Genomic DNA, 20,826 nt, shown 5'->3' on the forward strand with positions numbered 1-20,826 from the left:
AACAACAGTTGATAACATCAAAGCTTTGAAGAAAATTGTTTTGGAAAATCATTGAATTACCGTAAGAGAAGTTGCTGAGGATGTTAGAATATCAGTTGGCTGCTTCTTCTTCGGCACTACAGCCCTTGGTGGGCCTTGGCCTCCTCAACAATCTTCCTCCATATCTTCCTGTTCTCAGCTTTTTTCTTTCATCCATGGATCCGCATCTTGGCTATGTCAGCCAGCACATTGTCCATCCATCTAGCTCTTGGTCTGCCATTCCTTCTGGTGGAATGCAGTCTGCCATTCATTATTCATTTGGGCATCCTGTCATCTGTCATCCTCTCCATATGTCCTAACTAATGTATTCTTTGAGATTTGATAAATTTCACTTTATCTTCCCCTTGTATAAGCTCTTGTATTTCATTGTTGTATCTCACTCTCCACCCTTTGCCTCTCTCACAGGCCCATAGATTTTTTGTAAGATTTTCTGTTCAAATGCCCTTAGGCTGTTACTGTCTGCTTCTGTCATTGTCAATGTTTCTGATTCATATGTGGCAACAGGTCACACAAGGGAATAGTATATTCTCAGTTTAGTTGCTCTTGTAATTAGAGTGATCTTGAGTGTCTTCAGGTTTGCATAATAGGCTATGTTTCCTGCTTTTATCCTTTCTCTAATACATTGTCTCGTACTATTATCATTGTTTAGGACAACACCTAAATAATGGAAGCATCTAACAGCTTTGAAGCATTTATCAGAGATCTTCAGATCCTGTGGTGTTCTTCTAGCTTCAGAATTGGACATAACCATAAATTTTGTCTTGCTTTCATTTACAGGAAGTCCAATTCTTGTTCCTTCTGCTTCCATTTGTCCATATATTTCTACAAGCTATGTTACATCCCTTTTCACAATGGTAATATTGTCTGCATTGTTGGTCAGCTCGTGTCGTGCAATTTTTTTGTATGTTTTGGGCATGAGACATGTGTCGGCAAAAGTTGGTTCCAGATCATCTCAATTTTGATCAGAAGAACCGTCGCGTGAGCATCACTTACGAGCTCTTGAATGACATCAATGATGATCATGATTTGCTCAAAATGCTCATAACTGGTGACGAAACATGGGTTTATGGTTATGACTGTTGGTTCTCTCTCTCTCTCTCTCTCTCTCTCTCTCTCTCTCTCTTTCTTTCTCTCTTTCCTTTTCTTTCTTTCTTTCTTTCTTTTTTTTTTTTTTTTTTTTTTTTTGGTTAGAAAATTTAAAAAGGGAAATGGATAGGTTAAAGTTAGATATAGTGGGAATTGGTGAAGTTCAGTGGCAGGAGGAACAAGACTTCTGGTCAGTTGACTACAGGGTTATAAACACAAGATCAAATAGGGGTAATGCAGGAGTAGGTTTCCTAATGAATAGGAAAATACGAATGCGGGTAAGCTACTACAAACAGCATAGTGAACGCATTATTGTGGCCAAGATAGATACGAAGCCCACGCCTACCACAGTAGTAAAAGTTTATATGCCAACTAGCTCTGCAGATGACGAAGAAATTGAAGAAATGTATGATGAAATGTATGATGAAATAAAAGAAATCATTCAGATAGTGAAGGGAGATGAAAATTTAATAGTCATGGGTGACTGGAATTCGTCAGTAGGAAAAGGGAGAGAAGGAAACGTAGTAGGTGAATATGGATTGGGGGTAAGAAATGAAAGAGGAAGCCACCTGGTAGAATTTTGCACAGAGCACAACCTATTCATAGCTAACACTTGGTTCAAGAATCATAAAAGAAGATAGTATACATGGAAGGGGCCTGGAGACACTGACAGGTTTCAGATAGATTATATAATGGTAAGACAGAGATTTAGGAACCAGGTTTTAAATTGTAAGACACATCCAGGGGCAGATGTGGACTGTGACCACAATCTATTGGTTATGAACTGTATATTAAAACTGAGGAAACTGCAAAAAGGTGGGAATTTAAGGAGATGGGACCTGGATAAACTGACTAAACCAGAGGTTGTAGAGAGTTTCAGGGAGAGCATAAGGGAACAATTGACAAGAATGGGGGAAAGAAATACAGTAGAAGAAGAATGGGTAGCTTTGAGGGATGAAGTGGTGAAGGCAGCAGAGGATCAAGTAGGTAAAAAGACGAGGGCTAGTAGAAATCCTTGGGTAACAGAAGAAATATTAAATTTAATTGATGAAAGGAGAAAATATAAAAATGCAGTAAATGAAGCAGGCAAAAAGGAATACAAACGTCTCAAAAATGAGATCGACAGGAAGTGCAAAATGGCTAAGCAGGGATGGCTAGAGGACAAATGTAAGGATGTAGAGACTTATCTCACTAGGGGTAAGATAGATACTGCCTACAGGAAAATTAAATAGACCTTTGGAGAAAAGAGAACCACTTGTAAGAATATCAAGAGCTCAGATGGAAACCCAGTTCTAAGCAAAGAAGGGAAAGCAGAAAAGTGGAAGGAGTATATAGAGGGTCTATACAAGGGCGATGTTCTTGATGACAATATTATGGAAATGGAAGAGAATGTAGATGACAATGAAATGGGAGATATGATACTGCGTGAAGAGTTTGACAGAGCACTGAAAGACCTGAGACGCAACAAAGCTCCGGGAGCAGACAACATTCCGTTAGAACTACTGACGGCCTTGGGAGAGCCAGTCCTGACAAAACTCTACCATCTGGTGAGCAAGATGTATGAGACAGGCGAAATACCCTCAGACTTCAAGAAGAATATAATAATTCCAATCCCAAAGAAAGCAGGTGTCGACAGATGTGAAAATTACCAAACTGTCAGTTTAATAAGTCACGGCTGCAAAATACTAACACGAATTCTTTACAGACGAATGGAAAAACTAGTAGAAGCCGATCTCGGAGAAGATAAGTTTGGATTCCGTAGAAATGTTGGAACACGTGTGGCAATACTGACCTTACGACTTATCTTAGAAGCTAGATTAAGGAAAGGCAAACCCATGTTCCTAGAATTTGTAGTCTTAGAGAAAGCTTTTGACAATGTTGACTGGAATACTCTCTTTCAAATTCTGAAGGTGGCACGGGTAAAATACAGGGAGCGAAAAGCTATTTACAATTTGTACAGAAACCAGATGGCAGTTATAACAGTCGAGGGACATTAAAGGGAAGCAGTGGTTGGGAAGGGAGTGAGACAGGGTTGCAGCTTCTCCCAATGTTGTTCAATCTGTATATTGAGCAAGCAGTAAAGGAAACAAAAGAAAAATTCGGAGTAGGTATTAAAATCCATGGAGAAGAAGTAAAAACTTTGAGGTTCGCCGATGACATTGTAATTCTGTCAGAGACAGCAAAGGACTTGGAAGAGCAGTTGAACGGAATGGATAGTGTCTTGAAAGGAGGATATAAGATGAACATCAACAAAAGCAAAACGAGGATAATGGAATGTAGTCGAATTAAGTCGGGTGATGCTGAGGGAATTAGATTAGGAAATGAGACACTTACAGTAGTAAAGGAGTTCTGCTATTTGGGGAGCAAAATAACTGATGATGGTCGAAGTAGAGAGGATATAAAATGTAGACTGGCAATGAGAAGGAAAACGTTTCTGAAGAAGAGAAATTTGTTAACATCGAGTATAGATTTAAGTGTCAGGAAGTCGTTTCTGAAAGTATTTGTATGGAGTGTAGCCATGTATGGAAGTGAAACATGGACGATAACCAGTTTGGACAAGAAGCAGAGCTAGTTGGCATATAAACTTGTACTACTGTAGTAGGCATGGGCTTTGTGTCTATCTTGGCCACAATAATGCGTTCACTATGCTGGTTGTAGTAACTAACCCGCATTCCTATTTTTTTATTCATTATTAAACCTACTCCTGCATTACCCCTATTTGATTTTGTATTTATAACCCTGTAATCACCTGACCAAAAGTCTTGTTCCACCGAACTTCACTAATTCCCACTATATCTAACTTCATCCTATCCATTTCTCTTTTTAAATTTTCTAACCTACCTGCCCGATTAAGGGATCTGACATTCCACGCTCCGATCCGTAGAACGCCAGTTTTCTTTCTCCTGATAACGACGTCCTCCTGAGTAGTCCCCGCCCGGACATCCGAATGGGGGACTATTTTACCTCCGGAATATTTTACCCAAGAGGACGCCATCATCATTTAATCATACAGTAAAGCTGCATGTCCTCGGGAAAAATTACGGCTGTAGTTTCCCCTTGCTTTCAGCCGTTCGCAGTACCAGCACAGCAAGGCCGTTTTGGTTAATGTTACAAGGCCAGATCAGTCAATCATCCAGACTGTTGCCCCTGCAACTACTGATAGGCTGCTGCCCCTCTTCAGGAACCACATGTTTGTCTGGCCTCTCAACAGATACCCCTCCATTGTGGTTGCACCTACGGTACGGCCATCTGTATTGCTAAGGCATGCAAGCCTCCCCACCAACGCCAAGGTCCATGGTTCATGGGGGAAGTAGTAACGGTAAATTAAAAAAAAATTATATTGTTGAAAGAAAACTTATGTTAAACTGACATGTTCCACATCATTATGTTACGTAATGTTGTATTCATGATTTATGGAACAAGTGTTCATATAAAGTAATGTAATGTAATGTAAGCTTTCAGCCAACAAGGCTTTGTAAAAACACACGTGCAGACAGTTGTCTATTTCTGATTTCTGACAAAGGCCTTGTTGGCTAAAAGCTTATTTTGTGACCATTTTTTGTCGGTGTGCCTATCTGCAACTCCGCGTCTCCACTATATGGTGAGTAGCAACTATCCTTTTCATAATATAATTACATTTAATTATTATGTGTTATTTTGTAGTTGCACATGAGAGAATATTTTATATTTTTCGCGCTTTTTTTTCTTTTCGAGTTTTGAGAGGGAAGGAAGGGGGGGGGGGGGGGGGGGAAGGAGTGCTGAGAATGATGTCAAACTTGAATGGAATATTATCAAAGAAGGGGAAACATTCTGGAAAAAAAAATGAAAATTTTACCACCCAATGTTTGTGCTAGCATCTTTTAATTTGGGAGTGGATTTTTCATTGCCCATATTCTGCAATTCTTTATATTGATATGTCAGTGTCCTTATTCATACCTTTAGTGTCTGGGTTTCTGCAGAGCCATGGGCTCACAGTCACCATTCTTGTAAAAGAGCTTTATGTATAGCAAATGATCCTGCATCTAGACAGTCATGCCGAGCGTCTTCGATGCAAACTGAGGAACAACCGTGTGCACCGCATCTTCTATTTTGCACATTCCTCTCTCTCTCTCTCTCTCTCTCTCTCTCTCTCTCTCTCCCCCCCCCCCCCCCCCCCCCATGTGTTCCTCTCTTTGCCGATTCTGCAGATAACCTCCTAAATCCATAAGGTTTTCAACATTCTTCTTATCTCAAATGCTTTAATTATCTTCAGTTCTGATTTTCATTATTCACTACCATCCAATGCAGTGCTGCAGATGTACATTCTCAGAAATTTCTTCCACAAATTAAGGCCTATGTTTGATAACAGCAGACTTATCTTGCCAGAAATGCCCTCTTTGCCTATGCTGGTCGACGTTTTATGTTCTCCTTGCTGCCTGTGCTAGTCAACTTTTCACATACTCCTTGCTTCATCAGTCACAGATTATTTTGCTTCCAAGGTAGCAGAATTCCTTAACTTCATCTACTTCGTGACAACAGATTTTGATGTCAAGTTTCTCACTATTCCACTTCTGCTCCATCTCATTACCTTTATCTTTTTCTGGTTTACTCTCCATTCCGATTCTGTATGTATTAGGCTGTTCATTCCATTCAGCAGATTCTTTAATTCTTTACATTCACTGAGGATTGCAATATAATCATTGAATCTTATAATTGATGTCCCTTCACTTTGAATTTTAATCAAACTCTTGAACCTTTCTTTTATTTCAATCAATGGTTCTTTGATGCTCTGATTCATTAGTAGTGGCAAAAGACTACATCCCTGCCTTACATCATTTTTAAGCTTAGCACTTCGTTTTTCGTTTCCAGTCTGATTGTCTCTTCTTGCTTACTGTGCACATTGTATATTAATCATCTTTCACTACAGATTACTTGTATTTTTCTCAGAATTTCAAACATCTTGCTCCATTTTACATTGTCAAGTGCTTTATCTACTTAGACGAATCCTATGAGCATGTCTTGATTTTTCTTCAATCTTGCTCCTGTTATCAAGTGCAAAGTCAGCCTCTCTGGTGCCTTTATTTTTCCTAAAGCTAAACTAATTGTCACCTAACTGATGCCCAGTTTTCTTTTCCATTCATCTCTGTATTATTCTTGTCAGCAGCTAGGATGCATGAGCTGTTAAGCTGATTGTGCGATAGTCTTTGCACTTGTCTGCTCTTGTTATTTTTGGCATTGTGTGAATGAAAATTTTCTGAAAGTCTGGTGGTATGTTGCCATTCTCATAGATTCTACACATCAACTTGAATAGTCATTTGATTGCCAGTCCCTACACTGATTTTAGAAAATTCTAATGGGATGTTATGTACCCCTTCTGCCTTATTTGGTCTCAAACCTTCCAGAGCTCTTAAATTCTGTGTCTATTACTGAACCCCCTATATCATTAATATAGACTCAAATTTCTTCTTCTGTCATGTCATCAGGCAAAGTCATTCCCCCTCGCACAATGCTGGAGAAAAAAGAGAGAGAGAGAGAGAGAGAGAGAGAGAGAGAGAGAGAGAGAGATCACAATACGAAGAAGCACTTGTGTGACATAAATGAAAGCTGGTAAGCATGTTTCTAAATCTGAAAATTAAGTTTATTCAAATTTCACGCCAATCCCTGGACTACTGAGAGGGAAGACCATTGTGTTTGGTGTTCGGTGTATGGCTGTGGCACATCATACAGCATCTGCAGCAGCAATTAAAGCAGCGGTTGACACCACGGTCATACAACAAACTGTTAAGTCGAGTTATTTCAAGGACAGTTCTCAGCCAGATGTCATGTAGTGTGCATTCCACTGACCCTATACCTCCACCATTTGTGACCCCATTAGTATCAAGCGAGAGCTCACTGGAGATCTGTTGGGTTTTCTTATGGACGCTTGTTCTGCATCAGTGCCAGTGATGGCAGTGTGTTGGTTAGCAGGAGGTCAGTTGAGGGCCTGCAATCAACCTATCTTCAAGCTACAAACACTGGATCTCCACCTAGAGTTATGGTCTGGGGTGCGATTTCGAATGACAGCAGGAGCATGTTAGTGGTTATTGCAGACACCCTGACTGAAGGTTTGTAGGTCAGTCTGGTGATTTGATCTGTTGTGCTGCCATTGATGAACAGCATTCCAGGGTGTGTTTTGCAACAGGATAATGCTTGACCACATATGCTGTTGTAAACCAACATGCTCTACAGGGTGTAGACGTGTTACCTTGGCCTGCTTGATCACCAGATCTATCTCCAGTCGAGCACACATTGGATATTATCAGACAACTCCAGCCTCATCCACAAACAGCAGTAACAGTCCCCTTATTGACTGACAGAGTACAACAGGCATGTAACTCCATCCCACAAACTGAAAACCCGGTACTTGTACAACACAATGCATGCATGTTTGCATTCAACATTCCGGCAGTTACTCTGGTTATAAACGTACCAAATTTCACATTTGTAATGGCTTATCTTGTGCTTACATTAACCTGTGATCTTGAAAAGTTAATCACTTAAATATGTTACCTAGATAAACGTATTCCCAAAATTTCGTTACTCTACATTAATTATTTTTTTATGCTGTGATTTCTTTCAGTCAATGTAATCTTTCCACCCATCCTCTTTTTCCTCTGTTTTTGATAGCGGAATTCACATTGCACTCTTAATGGTACCACCTTTGCTTTTAATTTCACCTAAGGTTGTTTTGATGTCTCTACATGCTGAGTAATTCGTCCCAATGATAATTTTTTTCCAATTCCTTTGCATCTTCCCTGCAGGCATTTCGCCTTGTCTTAATTTCTTTTTTGATTCTTCACAGCTTTCCAGCAGCCATTTCGCCTTGGCTACCCTGTGCTTACTATTTATTTCACTCCTGGTTTATATTGTTGTATTCTTGTCTTTCCCAGAACACTTCTGAACTTCCTTCTTTAATCAATCAATTGAAGTATTTCTTTCATTACCCAAGGTTTCTTTGCAGCTAACTTCCTCATGCCAGTGTTTGTTCAACATCTGTGATTGCCCTTTTTAGAGATATCCACTCCTCTTCAACTGAACTGCCTACTCTGATGTTCTTTATCGCACATCTCACCATTCGTCAATACTTCTGTATCCCACTTCCTTCCACATTGATTCTTCCATACCATTCTCTTGAACTTCAGTCTAATCCTCATCACAACTAAATTATGAGCTAAGTACGTATCTCATTCTGAGTATGCCTTACAATCCGATATTTGATTTTGTAATGTATGTTTGACCAGGGTGTAATCCAACAGGAACCTTCCTGTGTCTCCATATCTTTTCTATTTATCTCTTTATACCGCCTCCTCTAGCGATTCTCAAACAGAATGTTCACCATTACCACCTGAAACTTACTACAGAACTCAGTCTTTCTGTTCTCTCATTCCTACTGCCAAACTCGTATTATCCTGTAACCCTTTCTTGTATTCCTTCCCCTACAACTGAATCGACCTTTCTTTATATATTGAATTATCTGTTCAGTACTCTCTCTCTCTCTCTCTCTCTCTCTCTCTGTCTCTGCTGCTGCTGCTGCTGCTGCTGCTTGTAACGTTAGCATGTATATCAGAACAGTGATCGTCAACATTTTGTTTACTTTTGAAACTGATGGAACAACCCCTATCACTGAACTGTTCACGGTAACTCACCTTCTGCCACACCTTCCTATTCATAATGAATCTTAATTCTCTTATGCCATTTTATGCTCCTGTTGATATTGTCTTATATTTGTCTGACCAAAAAACCTTATCTTACCTCCACTACACCTAGATTTAGCCTTTCCAGTTTTTCTAACTTTTTTACCATGTTCAAACTTGTGACATTTCATACTCCAACTCAGAATGTTATCCCTCCCCTGGTTATTCCATCTTTTTTGTCATGGTCACTTCCCCCTTGGCAGTCCGCTTCTGGAGATAGAATGGTGAACTGAACCAGAATCTTTTGCCAATGACTGCTCTGAACCTCTGTTCTATTTTAAATATTAGTTACAGCACTTTGGAGTAGACAAACAGTGAAAGATCCAGGATGGGATAATGACAATGTTATGAAAAGGATAGATTGCTACTTACCATATAGTGAAGATGTTGAGTTGAAGACAGGCACAAAGACAACTAAACACGTAAGTTTTCGGCCAGAAGGCCTTCTTCTGAAAACACACACACACACACACACACACACACACACACACACACACACACACACACACATTAAAATAGCTACAGTTGTATTACGCCTCAGCATTTTTACAGGTTTGTGCTATTTCATTTACATGCATTTCTTACATGATTTCAGGTGTTTACTGCAACAACACTTACTGAAAATAATGAAATAAAAATATTACAATTTTCTGAATTAATCAAACTCTGGAGAAATGATGAACTTATCGACTTTGTTTCTGTTGATGAAGAGATAATAAAAGTTCAACAGCTTCAACAATCCAGGTTTGAGAGATTATAAGGCTATATTAAGTACTTGTGTAATGTTAAGACTAAAACAGGAAAAGTTAACACTTTGAAAGTCGGTTCAATTACTTACTTAACGTATGACATTGAATACAATCTGATGCAGTACAATTTGGCACTAAATTTTCTTGTGTCCTGTGTTATATGAAGTGCTAATTATGTAAGATTCAATAAAATATTAAAGTAGGTGTTGTTTGTATATATGAAAAGTTCTAAGTTACACCATGGTTACGTGTTCACGCTGAATTCCTTGCTCCCCCATGCCCCTCCAGCCCCATCAGTGCGTAGTGAAGTCAGTGCAATGTTTAAACCAACCTAAAGGTCTGAGGACTGTTTTAACTTTTGTAAAACATTGCCTATTCAAATGTATGCTATGCAGTCATGGTAGTAACTAGAGTGCAATCATCTTATAACAAACAAATGGAAATAGCGAGGGAAACATTTAATGGAAAGTTGAATTACCCAATTTAAAATTTATACTCTAGGTATTGGGGAGCTGAATAGTTCATTCTTAGAGGTTAAAATGTTTTCACCATTGTAGGATGTATTAACACTTTGCATTTTGTACTCTGTTGTACTCACTCCAGTGGAACATATGTATATGATTTGGTTTGAGAGCAAAAGATGTGCCATAGTAATAAGTTAATCTTAAGGCATAGCTGTCTTCAGAAGCTAACAGTTCTTATTTGATTGTTGTGTCACATTTTTTACAGATACATTGTTGGATTGACAAGTACAAAGAAACTAATCACTATTTGTCCCTATTCATTACAACTTTGTTATCTGAATGAGGAAATGTTGGTGGAGGATTTTGTAGTATTGGAAAGCAGTTTTGGAAAAACTGATCCTGTCATACTTATACTTGAGAAGAATTCAAAGGAAGGGAAAATGGAGTCCCACATTCATTTTGCGCTCTTTCCTAGTAGGTGTAACATCTTTACTTTATATATTAAGAAAAGGTAACATAAGGTATGGTAATACTAGTTAACTATAAGAAAATGATTACTTATATAACTACAGTGAAACCTTGCATAGCGAGCATAATTTGTTCCAAGATCTTATTTGTAGTGCAAAACACTTATTAAGTGAAACAATTTATCCCATATAAATTAAAGTAAAATATGATGCGTTCCACGCAGAAAAATTACTAAAAGTTTTATCTTATTCATGCCATTTATTCAAACAAAATTATGCATACAGCATTATGTACTTCTAAAAACAAAGATGATGTGACTTACCGGACGAAAGCGCTGGCAGGTCGATAGACACACAAACAAACACAAACACACACACAAAATTCAAGCTTTCGCAACAAACTGTTGCCTCATCAGGAAAGAGGGAAGGAGAGGGAAAGACGGAAGGATGTGGGTTTTAAGGGAGAGGGTAAGGAGGTATTCCAATCCCGGGAGCGGAAAGACTTACCTTAGGGGGAAAAAGGACAGGTATACACTCGCGCGCGCACACACACACACACATCCATCCACACATATACAGGCACAAGCAGACATATTTAAAGGCAAAGAGTTTTGTCTTTAAATATGTCTGCTTGTGCCTGTATATGTGTGCATGGATATGTGTGTGTGTGAGAGTGTATACCTGTCCTTTTTTCCCCCTAAGGTAAGTCTTTCCGCTCCCGGGATTGGAATGACTCCTTACCCTCTCCCTTAAAACCCACATCCTTTCGTCTTTCCCTCTCCTTCCCTCTTTCCTGATGAGGCAACAGTTTGTTGCGAAAGCTTGAATTTTGAGTGTGTGTTTGTGTTTGTTTGTGTGTCTATCGACCTGCCAGCGCTTTCGTCCGGTAAGTCGCATCATCTTTGTTTTTAGATATATTTTTCCCACGTGGAATGTTTCCCTCTATTATATTGGTATTATGTACTTCATTATTCATGATATATAATTAATCCTTTTTACTAGGAACCTATCTATAGTAATTTGTTTCTGCTAACGCTTCAACACAGCCAATGTGACACAGCATTATCGTCAGATAAATTTGTAGTGTGTGTAGCCACTGCTTTATTGGGATAATGATCTTCAGTGTACAATGCAACTGATTCTCATGCTTTAAGCATTTCTCTTATTGCACCAGAAGATTGCTGCTTCGGTGTTACCTCCTCCTCCGAAGAACTCCTCTCCACAACTTTCTGCTATGAAACACACTGCAACTCCATAAGATCTTTGGTAGTCCTTTCTTGGCTGTGATCTGCCACAAGCTCATTGATATTGTTGTTATGCACTTCTAGTTGGTCCCCCTCGGGTTTGACCTCCATATTTCAAAATTATCCCGAAGAGCGAGCCAATTGCGGAAGGGTGCCTTACTTGGTGCATTGTGCCCATCATGCATTGAGATCTTTAGCCCCCTTTCTCGTCATCACATTGCAGTCCCGCCCATTCTTCATCTCTTGGGCGAGGATAAACTGTGCACTATGCAGTGTCGCTTTCTGTGCCACCAACGACCATGGACTTCATTGCGCCTGATATCCAGCATGGTAACCAGTCCGTTGTGGTGGGGCCACCGTGTACCCTGTTGGTTGTAGCCCCCTGACAACACAGGGATCGCTCTGCTGATGCCTGCGCCATTAACTGCCCACGTATGCCAAGGAGTAGATGCCTATCTCCCTGGGGCATTGGGACACCTGGCAATGGCCATTCTGCCAGGTGGCCCTTGCTGTGGCTGGGTGGCGCCCGTGGGGAGGGCCCTTTGTCGGAGTGGGTGGCATCAGGGCAGATGACATGCAATGAAGCGTGGTACACCATCTCTAGCTGATGGCCAGCCACCAGCAGTCTCTAAGCGTTTGAGGGCTCAATGTAATGCAAACACGTGTGACCCCAAATCGTTCCCCTCCCTGGCCACACCATGGGAGGAACGAAAGGCTAGTGTTGGCAGCAAAGCTTATTTGCCCTGGTACCTAGTATGTACGTGAGCTGATGGGTAGTCTTTCACGACGATGAAGCCTCAGTTCTTTGTCGAGCAATTAGAGGACAAGTTTGGGGATGTGGAAGGCTTGTCCAAAATGCGCTCTGGGTCAGTATTAATAAAAACAGCATTATCTGCCCAGTCACGGGCATTACTCGCCTTTGACAAGTTGGGGTATGTTTCTGTTATCATTGCACCCCATAAGAGTTTAAATATGGTCCAGGGTATTATATTCCACAGGAACCTTCTTTTGCAGTCTGATGACGAGCTGCGTGCCAATTTGGAGCTGCGAGGCGTTCATTTCGTCCGGTACATTCTTCGGGGTCCGAGGGATAATCAGGTTCCCACCGGTGCCTTCATTTGGCCTTCGAGGGTCATACATTGCCTGAGAAGGTCAAGGTGATGGTCTACTGCTATGATGTCAAGCCCTATATCCCTCACCCGATAAGGTGCTTGAAGTGCCTTATGTCTTCCCTCTTTACTTCGAGCCCCACATGTCGAGACTGCGGACGCCCATCACATGCCAATTCTCCATGTGTCCCACCTCCCATCTGTGTCAACTGCAGAGAACATCATTCACCTTGCTCGCCAGACTGCAGGATTTTACAGAAAGAGCGGAAAATAATAGAATCGAAGACCCTGGACTGACTAACCTACACTAAGGCTAAGTGGAAATTTGAATGCCTCCATCTGGTTTGTATGACCTCTTACGCCGCCGCTACCACTGTATTAGCCCCATCAGCTCCACCTACAGCAGTCATCTCTCAGAGCTGTGGAAGACTATACCTGTCACCTTGCTTGTGGGAGGCACTACCCTCCCTGTTGCTCCTGCGCCACCTACTTTGGGAGCAACACCCCCCCTCCCCTCCCCCTCACTCATTGGGAACACCCGTCCCCACTTCTAAGCCAGAGAAGCGTCCAACTTCTTCGACTCCTCACTTGCAAGGGGTCCCTTGGGTCCCTCCCTTTCCAGGTTTCCACCAGTGGGAAAGATGACGCCCACTGGTCGTAGGGCTTCACAATCCTCCTCTGTCCCAGAGACTGAATCAGTGAAGCCCTCCCAGCCAGTGAAATCCAAGGAGCAGCGAGAAAAGTCCAAGAAGAAGACCTCTAAGACCAAAGCTTGAGGTGGCGCCCACCCCACTGCTCCCTACAGGCTCTGCGTCTGAGGATGAGGTTGAGATTCTGGCGTCTTCTGAGGACCTAGATCTCGCCGGACCCTCGCACACGTCCTCAATTGGAGGCTGCAGGTGACCCAGTGGCGTAACCTGGCTCCTCGGTCCCTTCACACCTTTTTCGGCCACGGACAATGTCATTCTCCAGTGGGATTGCAGCCGTTTTTTCCACCACCTTGCTGAGCTCCGACAGCTTCTGAACCTTCACCCTTTATTCTGCATTGCTCTCCAGGAAACTTCGTTTATGGCGATGCGAACCCCCGCCTTCTGTGGTTATTAGGGTTATTATAGGAATCAGGCAGCTTATGAGAGGGTGTCTGGTGGCATCTGCATCTACATTCTTAACTCTCTTTATAGCGAGTGTGTCCCTCTTCAAACACCTTTAGATGCTGTCACTGTTTGGGTGTAGACGCCTCAGGCTATTACTGTCTGCAGTATCTATCTTCCACCAAATGTTGATGTCCCACAGCATGTATTGGCTGCACTGATTGACCAACTGCCGCCACCTTTTCTGTTACTGGGAGATTTTAATGCCCATAACCCTTTTGTGGGGTGGCTTGGTGGCAACAGGCCGAGGCACTGTTGTTGAGCAAGTGTTGGCACAGCTCGATCTTTCCCTCTTAAATAATGATGCTTCCCCAAATTTCTGTGTGGCCCATGGCACGTACTCATCCATCGACCTTTCGGTCTGCAGCCCTAGCCTTCTACCATCTGTCCAATGGAGTGTGCATGATGACTTGTGCGGTAGTGACCACTTTCCGATCTTCCTGTCACTGCGACAGCGTCACTCTTCTGGGTGCCTCTCCAGATGGGCTATGAATAAGGCTTACTGGGACTTGTTCGCCTCCATTGCCTCTATTGACTCTTTTTCATGATGCCATTGATGTGGTGGTTCACACGATCACCACCGGCGTCGTTTTTGCTGCGCAATCTGCAAATCCCTGTTCTTCCGGGTCCCCTCGACGGAGGACTGTACCTTGGTGGTCACCGAAGATCGGTGAGTCGATTAGAGATCGCAGGCGGGCCCCCCAGCGTCATTAGCGGCACCTGTCATTGGAACACCTCATCGCCTTTAGTGGCTCCATGCCTGAGCCCGCCGCCTTATTCGCCGATGCAAGCAGGAATGCTGGGAAAGGTATGTCTCCACCATTGGCCACCGTATCTCTCTGTCACAGGTGTGGGCCAAGATTAGGTGCTTCTGTGGTTATCTGACCCCTGTCAGCGTACCTGGGCTCTCCTTGAATGGAGCAGTCTGTACTGACTATGACACAATTGCAAAACTCTTAGCAGAGTATTATGCACAGAGTTCCGCTTCTACTAATTACCCATTGGCCTTCTGCTCCCTGAAAGAGCGGTTGGAATGTCCGAGCCTTTCATTCCACATGCGCCACCCTGAATCGTACAATGCTTCATTCAGTGAATGGGAATTCCAAAGTGCCCTAGCTGCTTGTCCTGATACAGCTCCCAGGCCGGATCGCATCCACCTTCAGATGCTGAAACACCTCTCGGTGAACTGCCAGTGACACCTCCTAGACCTTTTCAACCGTATCTGGGTTGATGGTGAGTTCCCATCTCAGTGGCGGGAAAGCATTATCATACCAGTATTGAAGCCTGGCAAGAACCCACTGGAGGTGGACAGCTATCGCCCCATTAGCCTCACCAATGTTCTGTGCAAGTTGCTCGAATGCATGGTGAGCCGGAGGTTGAATTGGCTACTTGAGTCTCAGGGCCTTCTGGTTCCATCTCAGGGTGGATTCCGTAAGGGCTGCTCTGCCACCGATATTCTGGTCTGCCTGGAGTCTGCCATCTGTTTGGCATCTGCCCACCATCGGCATCTGGTTGCCGTCTTGACATGCGGAAGGCATACAATACCACATGGTGACATCACATCCTCACCACACTCCATGGGTGGGGTCTTAGGTGCCTGCTTCCAATTTTTATTCAAAATTTTCTGTCGCTTCGTTCTTTCCACGTGCAAGTTGGTTCCTCCCATAGTTCCTCCCGAGTCCAGGAGAATGAGGTCCCGCAAGGATCTGTCTTGAGTGTCTGCCTCTTTTTAGTTGCTATCAATGGGCTAGCTGCAGTTGTGGGACCGTCCGTATCGGCTTCTTTGTATGCTGATGACTTTAGCTTGTACTGTATCTCCACTGGCATTGCGGTTGCTGAACGGCAGCTACAGGGCGCTATCCACAGGGCACAGTCTTGTTCCATCAAGCACGGCTTCAAGTTCTTGGCCGCCAAGACCTGCGTCATGCATTTCTACCGGTGTCGCACTATTCACCCTGAGCCATGGCTTTATCTTGACAACGAACCTCTTGCTGTGGTGGGGACACATTGTTTTTTGGGCTTGCTTTTTGATACCTGGTTGACTTGGCTCCCTCATATTCAGCAGCTTAAACAAACGTGCTGGCGCCATTTTAACGCTCTTTGTTGTTTGAGTCACACCAGCTGGGGTGCCGATCGGTCTACCCTTCTAAGACTGTATCGGGCATTGATTCAGTCCTATCTTGATTATGGGAGCCTGGCTTATGGTTCTGCATTGCCTTCAGCGTTGTTGCTTGACCCCATACTTCACTGCGGGATCCGATTTGCAACTAGAGCTTTCCGCACAAGCCCTGTACACAGCATACTTGTGGAGGCTGGTGTCCCTTCATTGCTGATCCGGCACCTACGTCTATTGGCCACTTATGCTGCACATGTTTGTAGCATGCCCGGGCATCCAAATTACTGTATCCTTTTCCCCAACTCGGTCATCCATCTTCCAGAACGCCGGCCCTGGTCAGGGTGTATGATCGCGCTTCGCGTCCGGGCTCTTATCTCTGGGCTTGAGTTTTTCCCTCTCCCACCTCTTTTCCGGGCCAGTATACGTTTACCCCTGTGCCGTGTGCCCCGCCTGTGCCTTCGGCTGGATTTGGCACAGGGCCTGAAGGACTCAGTCCCTCCTGAGGCCCTCCGCCGCCACTTTCTTTCCATCCTTGCCGCGTTTCACGGCTCTGACATGGCCTATACCGACGGTTCGATAGTTGCTGGTTGAGTTGGTTATGCTATTACTCTTGGGGATCATTCTGAACAATGCCCGCTGCTGACCGGCTGCAGTGTTTTCACTGCAGAGCTTGTCGCCGTCTCTTGAGCCCTAGAGTATATCCTCTCCTGCTCAGGTGAGTCCTTTGTTATCTGTAGTGACTCGATGAGTGATTTACGATCTACCAACCAGTGTTTCCCCCGCTCTCATCTAGTGATGGCTATCCAGGTGTCCCTCCATACTCTTTCCTGTTGCAGCTGCTCCATGGTCTTTGTGTGCACTGCGGGTCATGTCGGCATCCCGGGTGAGAGAGAGAGAGAGAGAGAGAGAGAGAGAGAGAGAGAGAGAGAGAGAGAGAGGGGGGGGGGGGGGAGTGCAAGTTTTGTTGTTGAATATCCTAAGTTGCATACAGTAAAGATGATATGTAGTGGCAACCACCACAACCAAAACACAACAGCCAGGCTACAATTGTAGTACCAGATGCTCTTTAGCGGCGAAACGCACAATTATCAGAACTGAAATGAATATAAGCAGATGTGTCCTCTGAGTCTTTTGAAATGGCATACATGAATAAAACGTTCTTGGTATTCAAGCTGAGTGAATTCGAATAAAATCCTCGAGCTTTCGATGCCCATCCCCGCCATCGTCAGGAATTCACTGACTGCCAAGGTTGCTACGATTTCTCACTTATATACGTATGATATCAGCAGCAGCCAATCAGATAGACCCAATGTGGGGCACGCGCTCCCATAAGTCAACCCGGGCAGCTAGCGGAACTATTGCCGTGGCAGCACTGGTGACGTAAGGTGGCGCCAGGGGCGGGTGCCATGTTTGAAACTTCCGCTCCCGCATCGCGCATCTGTCTTTGCTTTCTGTCAATGTCCAATGCCCGCCCCTGTGCCCTGCTGAGTGTGTACCCCTGGTCTGTGTTGAAATTTTTGTTGTTTAAACAAATCTCGGCTGCTTCCTTTATAACGGAGTCCCAATATGTAGATGCATGAGCCAACACTTTTGTGTTTTCGAACTGTATTTTATGTCCGTTTTTTAGGCGATGCTCCACAATGGCTGACTTGTCAAGCTTCCTTTGTTTTGTACGGCGCTTGTGCTCTGTACAACTCTCCCTAACCGTGCGAATTGTTTGTCTGATATTCATGCTGCCACATTCACAGGGTACACCATACACGCCGGACACTCGGCGAGCAATGTAGTCTTTAACAGGGTGCAACATATCTTGTATCTTGGGGGCAGGCCAGAACACTGATCTTATCTCATGTTTCTTCAGCAGACGTCCTAACTTGCTGCTGGTTGCTCAACGGTACGGTAGGAATGCAAATGATGACAAGCAAAGATTAGTAGGGATTTGTGTAAACTGTGAAAAGATCTATGAGCAAAGCATACAATTACTACCACCATCATACCTTAGCAAAAGATCTGGCAGAGAACCCAAGAAAATTCTGGTCCTATGAAAATTGCAACGCTGCTCTAAGGCTTGCATCCAGTCACTTGTTGACCAGTCTGGTGTGGCACTTAAAGGTAGCAAAGCGAAAGTTCGTGTTTAAAAAAATTATTGACGCAGGAGAATCGCACAAACATAATGTCATTAGATCATTGAACAAATGGATGACACAGTAATAAGCATCCTTGGTGTAGAGAATCGACTGAAGGAGTTGAAAACAATTAAGTCTCCAAGCCAGATAGAATCCCAATTCACTTTTTCAAAGAGTACTCAACGGCATTGGCCGTTTACTTAGCTTGCATTTATTGTGAATGTCTTATCCAGCACAAAATCCCAAGAAACTGGAAAAAAGTGCAAGTGACTCCTGTGCATAAGAAGGGCAGAACAACAGACCCACAAAATTACAGTCCAATATACGTAATAGTGGTTTGCTGCAGAATCCTTGAAAATCTTCACAGTTCAAATATAATAAACTTTCTTGAGACTGAGAAGCTTATGTCCAAGAATCAGCATGGTTTTAGAGAGCATCACTTGTGTGAAACTCAGCTTGCCTTTTTCTCACACAATATACTTTGAACTATGGATAAGGTCAATGGGCAGAGTCCATATTTCTAGATTAATGGAAAGCATTTGTAATGGAGTTCCACTGCAGGCTGTTAAAGAACGTACAAACATATGGAATAGGTTCACGGATATGCTAGTGGCTTGAAGCATTCTTAAGTCATAGAACCCAGTATGTTATCCTCGACATTTAGTGTTCATCAGAGACAAGGATATCTTTGGGAGTTCCCCACAGAAGTGTGATAGGACTCATGTTATTCTGTGATTGTATACTGATGATGCTGTGATGTATGATAGGGTGTCAAAGTTGAGTGACTGTAGGAGGATAGGGGATGACTTAGACAAAATTTGTAGTTGGTGTGATGAATGGCAGCTAGCTCTAAATGTAGAAAAACTTAAGTTAATGCAGATGATCAGAAAAAGCAAACCCTCAATGTTTGGATGCAGCATTAGTGGTGTACTGCTCGATACAGTCATGTCATTTAAATATCTGGACATAACACTGCAAAGCGATGGAAATGGAACGAGCATGCGAGGTTTGTGGTAGGAAACTGGTTCATCTGTAAAAGAGACCGCATGTAGGATGTTAGTGTGACCTATTTTTGAGTGTTGCTTGCATGTTTGGGATCTGTAACCAGATGGGATTAAAGGAAGACATTGAAGCAATCTAGGGGCAGGCTTCTAGATTGGTTACTGGTAGTTTCGAACAACACACAAGTGTTACGAAGATGCTTTGGGAACTCAAATGGGAATTCCTGGAGGTAAGATGACATTATTTTCGGGGAACACAACTGAGAAAATTTAGAGAACTGGAATTTGAAGCTGACTACAGAAAGGTTGTGTTGCTTTCAACATACATTGCACATAAGGGCCACAAAGATAAGGTATGAGAAATTAAGGCTCAAGTGGAGGTATATAGATAGTCATTTTTTTCCCTCGTTCTATTCGCAAGTGGAACAGGAAACGAAATAGCTAGTAGTGGTACGGGTTATCCTCTACCATGCACTGTAAGGTGGACTGTGGAATATGGATGTAGATGTAGATGGAGATGTTCTGAACACATGGCAGCAACCACATCCATTCCACTCTTTTTTTGAATTATGGAATGTAATAATTTCTGGCTTCTTAAAATTGCCTGTCTCTTGACTGATTTTATTGTTTGCATGCATTGATGACAACAAAATTGCACATTTATTTTTCTTTGGCACATATGACACTAATGTGAAATTGTCATTATATCCGAGTATAGATGAATTTATTTCTCTTTTCTTGTGAGTCAAGAATTCCAAAGTAATTTCTCTTCTGTTTTTGTGCAATGTTCCATTGACTATAAGCCTACAATCTGTGAAGAGTTTCCTAACAAGAGTGTAGCTTGTGAGCCAGCAATGATAAGTATCTTGATCTCATAGGCTCCTGATTCTGAATGAACACTGTAACACTTCATCCACTGTAAGGTATTCACTTGTTGTGTAATGCGTTTTGTATTTGCCCATAACAGGTACAAGTACCAACTTACCATGTTTTTATGTTTCTCTTGTGTGAGTATTATCTGTTCTCTCAAAAGAAAACTAATCTTCACAGTGACATACTTGGAGGGGAGATTTCTGTCCATGTGCCATAAGTGTTCCAAAATTCTTTCATATTCATTTTGCCACATTGAAAACATCAGAAATGTCCAAAAGACCCACAAATGCCTTGAACTCATTTTTCATGTTTCATGCAGTGTTTGGGTCACTTTCATAAAGAGGTTTTATGTGAGCTAATCCCCCCCTCCATGAACCATGGACCTTACCGTTGGTGGGGAGGCTTGGGTGCCTCAACGATACAGATGGCCGTACTGTAGGTGCAACCACAACGGAGGGGTATCTGTTGAGAGGCCAGACAAACGTGTAGTTCCTGAAGAGAGGCAGCAGCCTTTTCAGTAGTTTCAGGGGCAACAGTCTGGACGATTGACTGATCTGGCCTCGTAACACTAACCAAAACGGCCTTGCTGTGCTGGTACTGCGAACGGCTGAAAGCAAGGGGAAACTACAGCCGTAACTTTTCCTGAGGGCATGCAGCTTTACTGTATGGATAAATGATGCCTCCCCCCC

The 20,826-nt window shown here is 42.9% G+C and overlaps 1 protein-coding gene across 1 annotated transcript in view; it reads left to right on the plus strand.

Annotated features, from left to right (window-relative positions):
• The window catches only part of LOC126235494 (uncharacterized), a 284,326-nt gene that overhangs the window by 51,099 nt on the left and 212,401 nt on the right, over window positions 1-20,826 (plus strand). Inside the window, exons 5-6 of the mRNA XM_049944213.1 lie at window positions 9,433-9,581; window positions 10,316-10,524. Coding sequence (XP_049800170.1) covers window positions 9,433-9,581; window positions 10,316-10,524 — 358 coding nt within the window. The remainder of the gene's footprint in view (window positions 1-9,432; window positions 9,582-10,315; window positions 10,525-20,826) is intronic.

Source organism: Schistocerca nitens, chromosome 2 (assembly GCF_023898315.1).
Source record: "Schistocerca nitens isolate TAMUIC-IGC-003100 chromosome 2, iqSchNite1.1, whole genome shotgun sequence".
Taxonomy (NCBI): Eukaryota; Metazoa; Arthropoda; class Insecta; order Orthoptera; family Acrididae; genus Schistocerca; species Schistocerca nitens.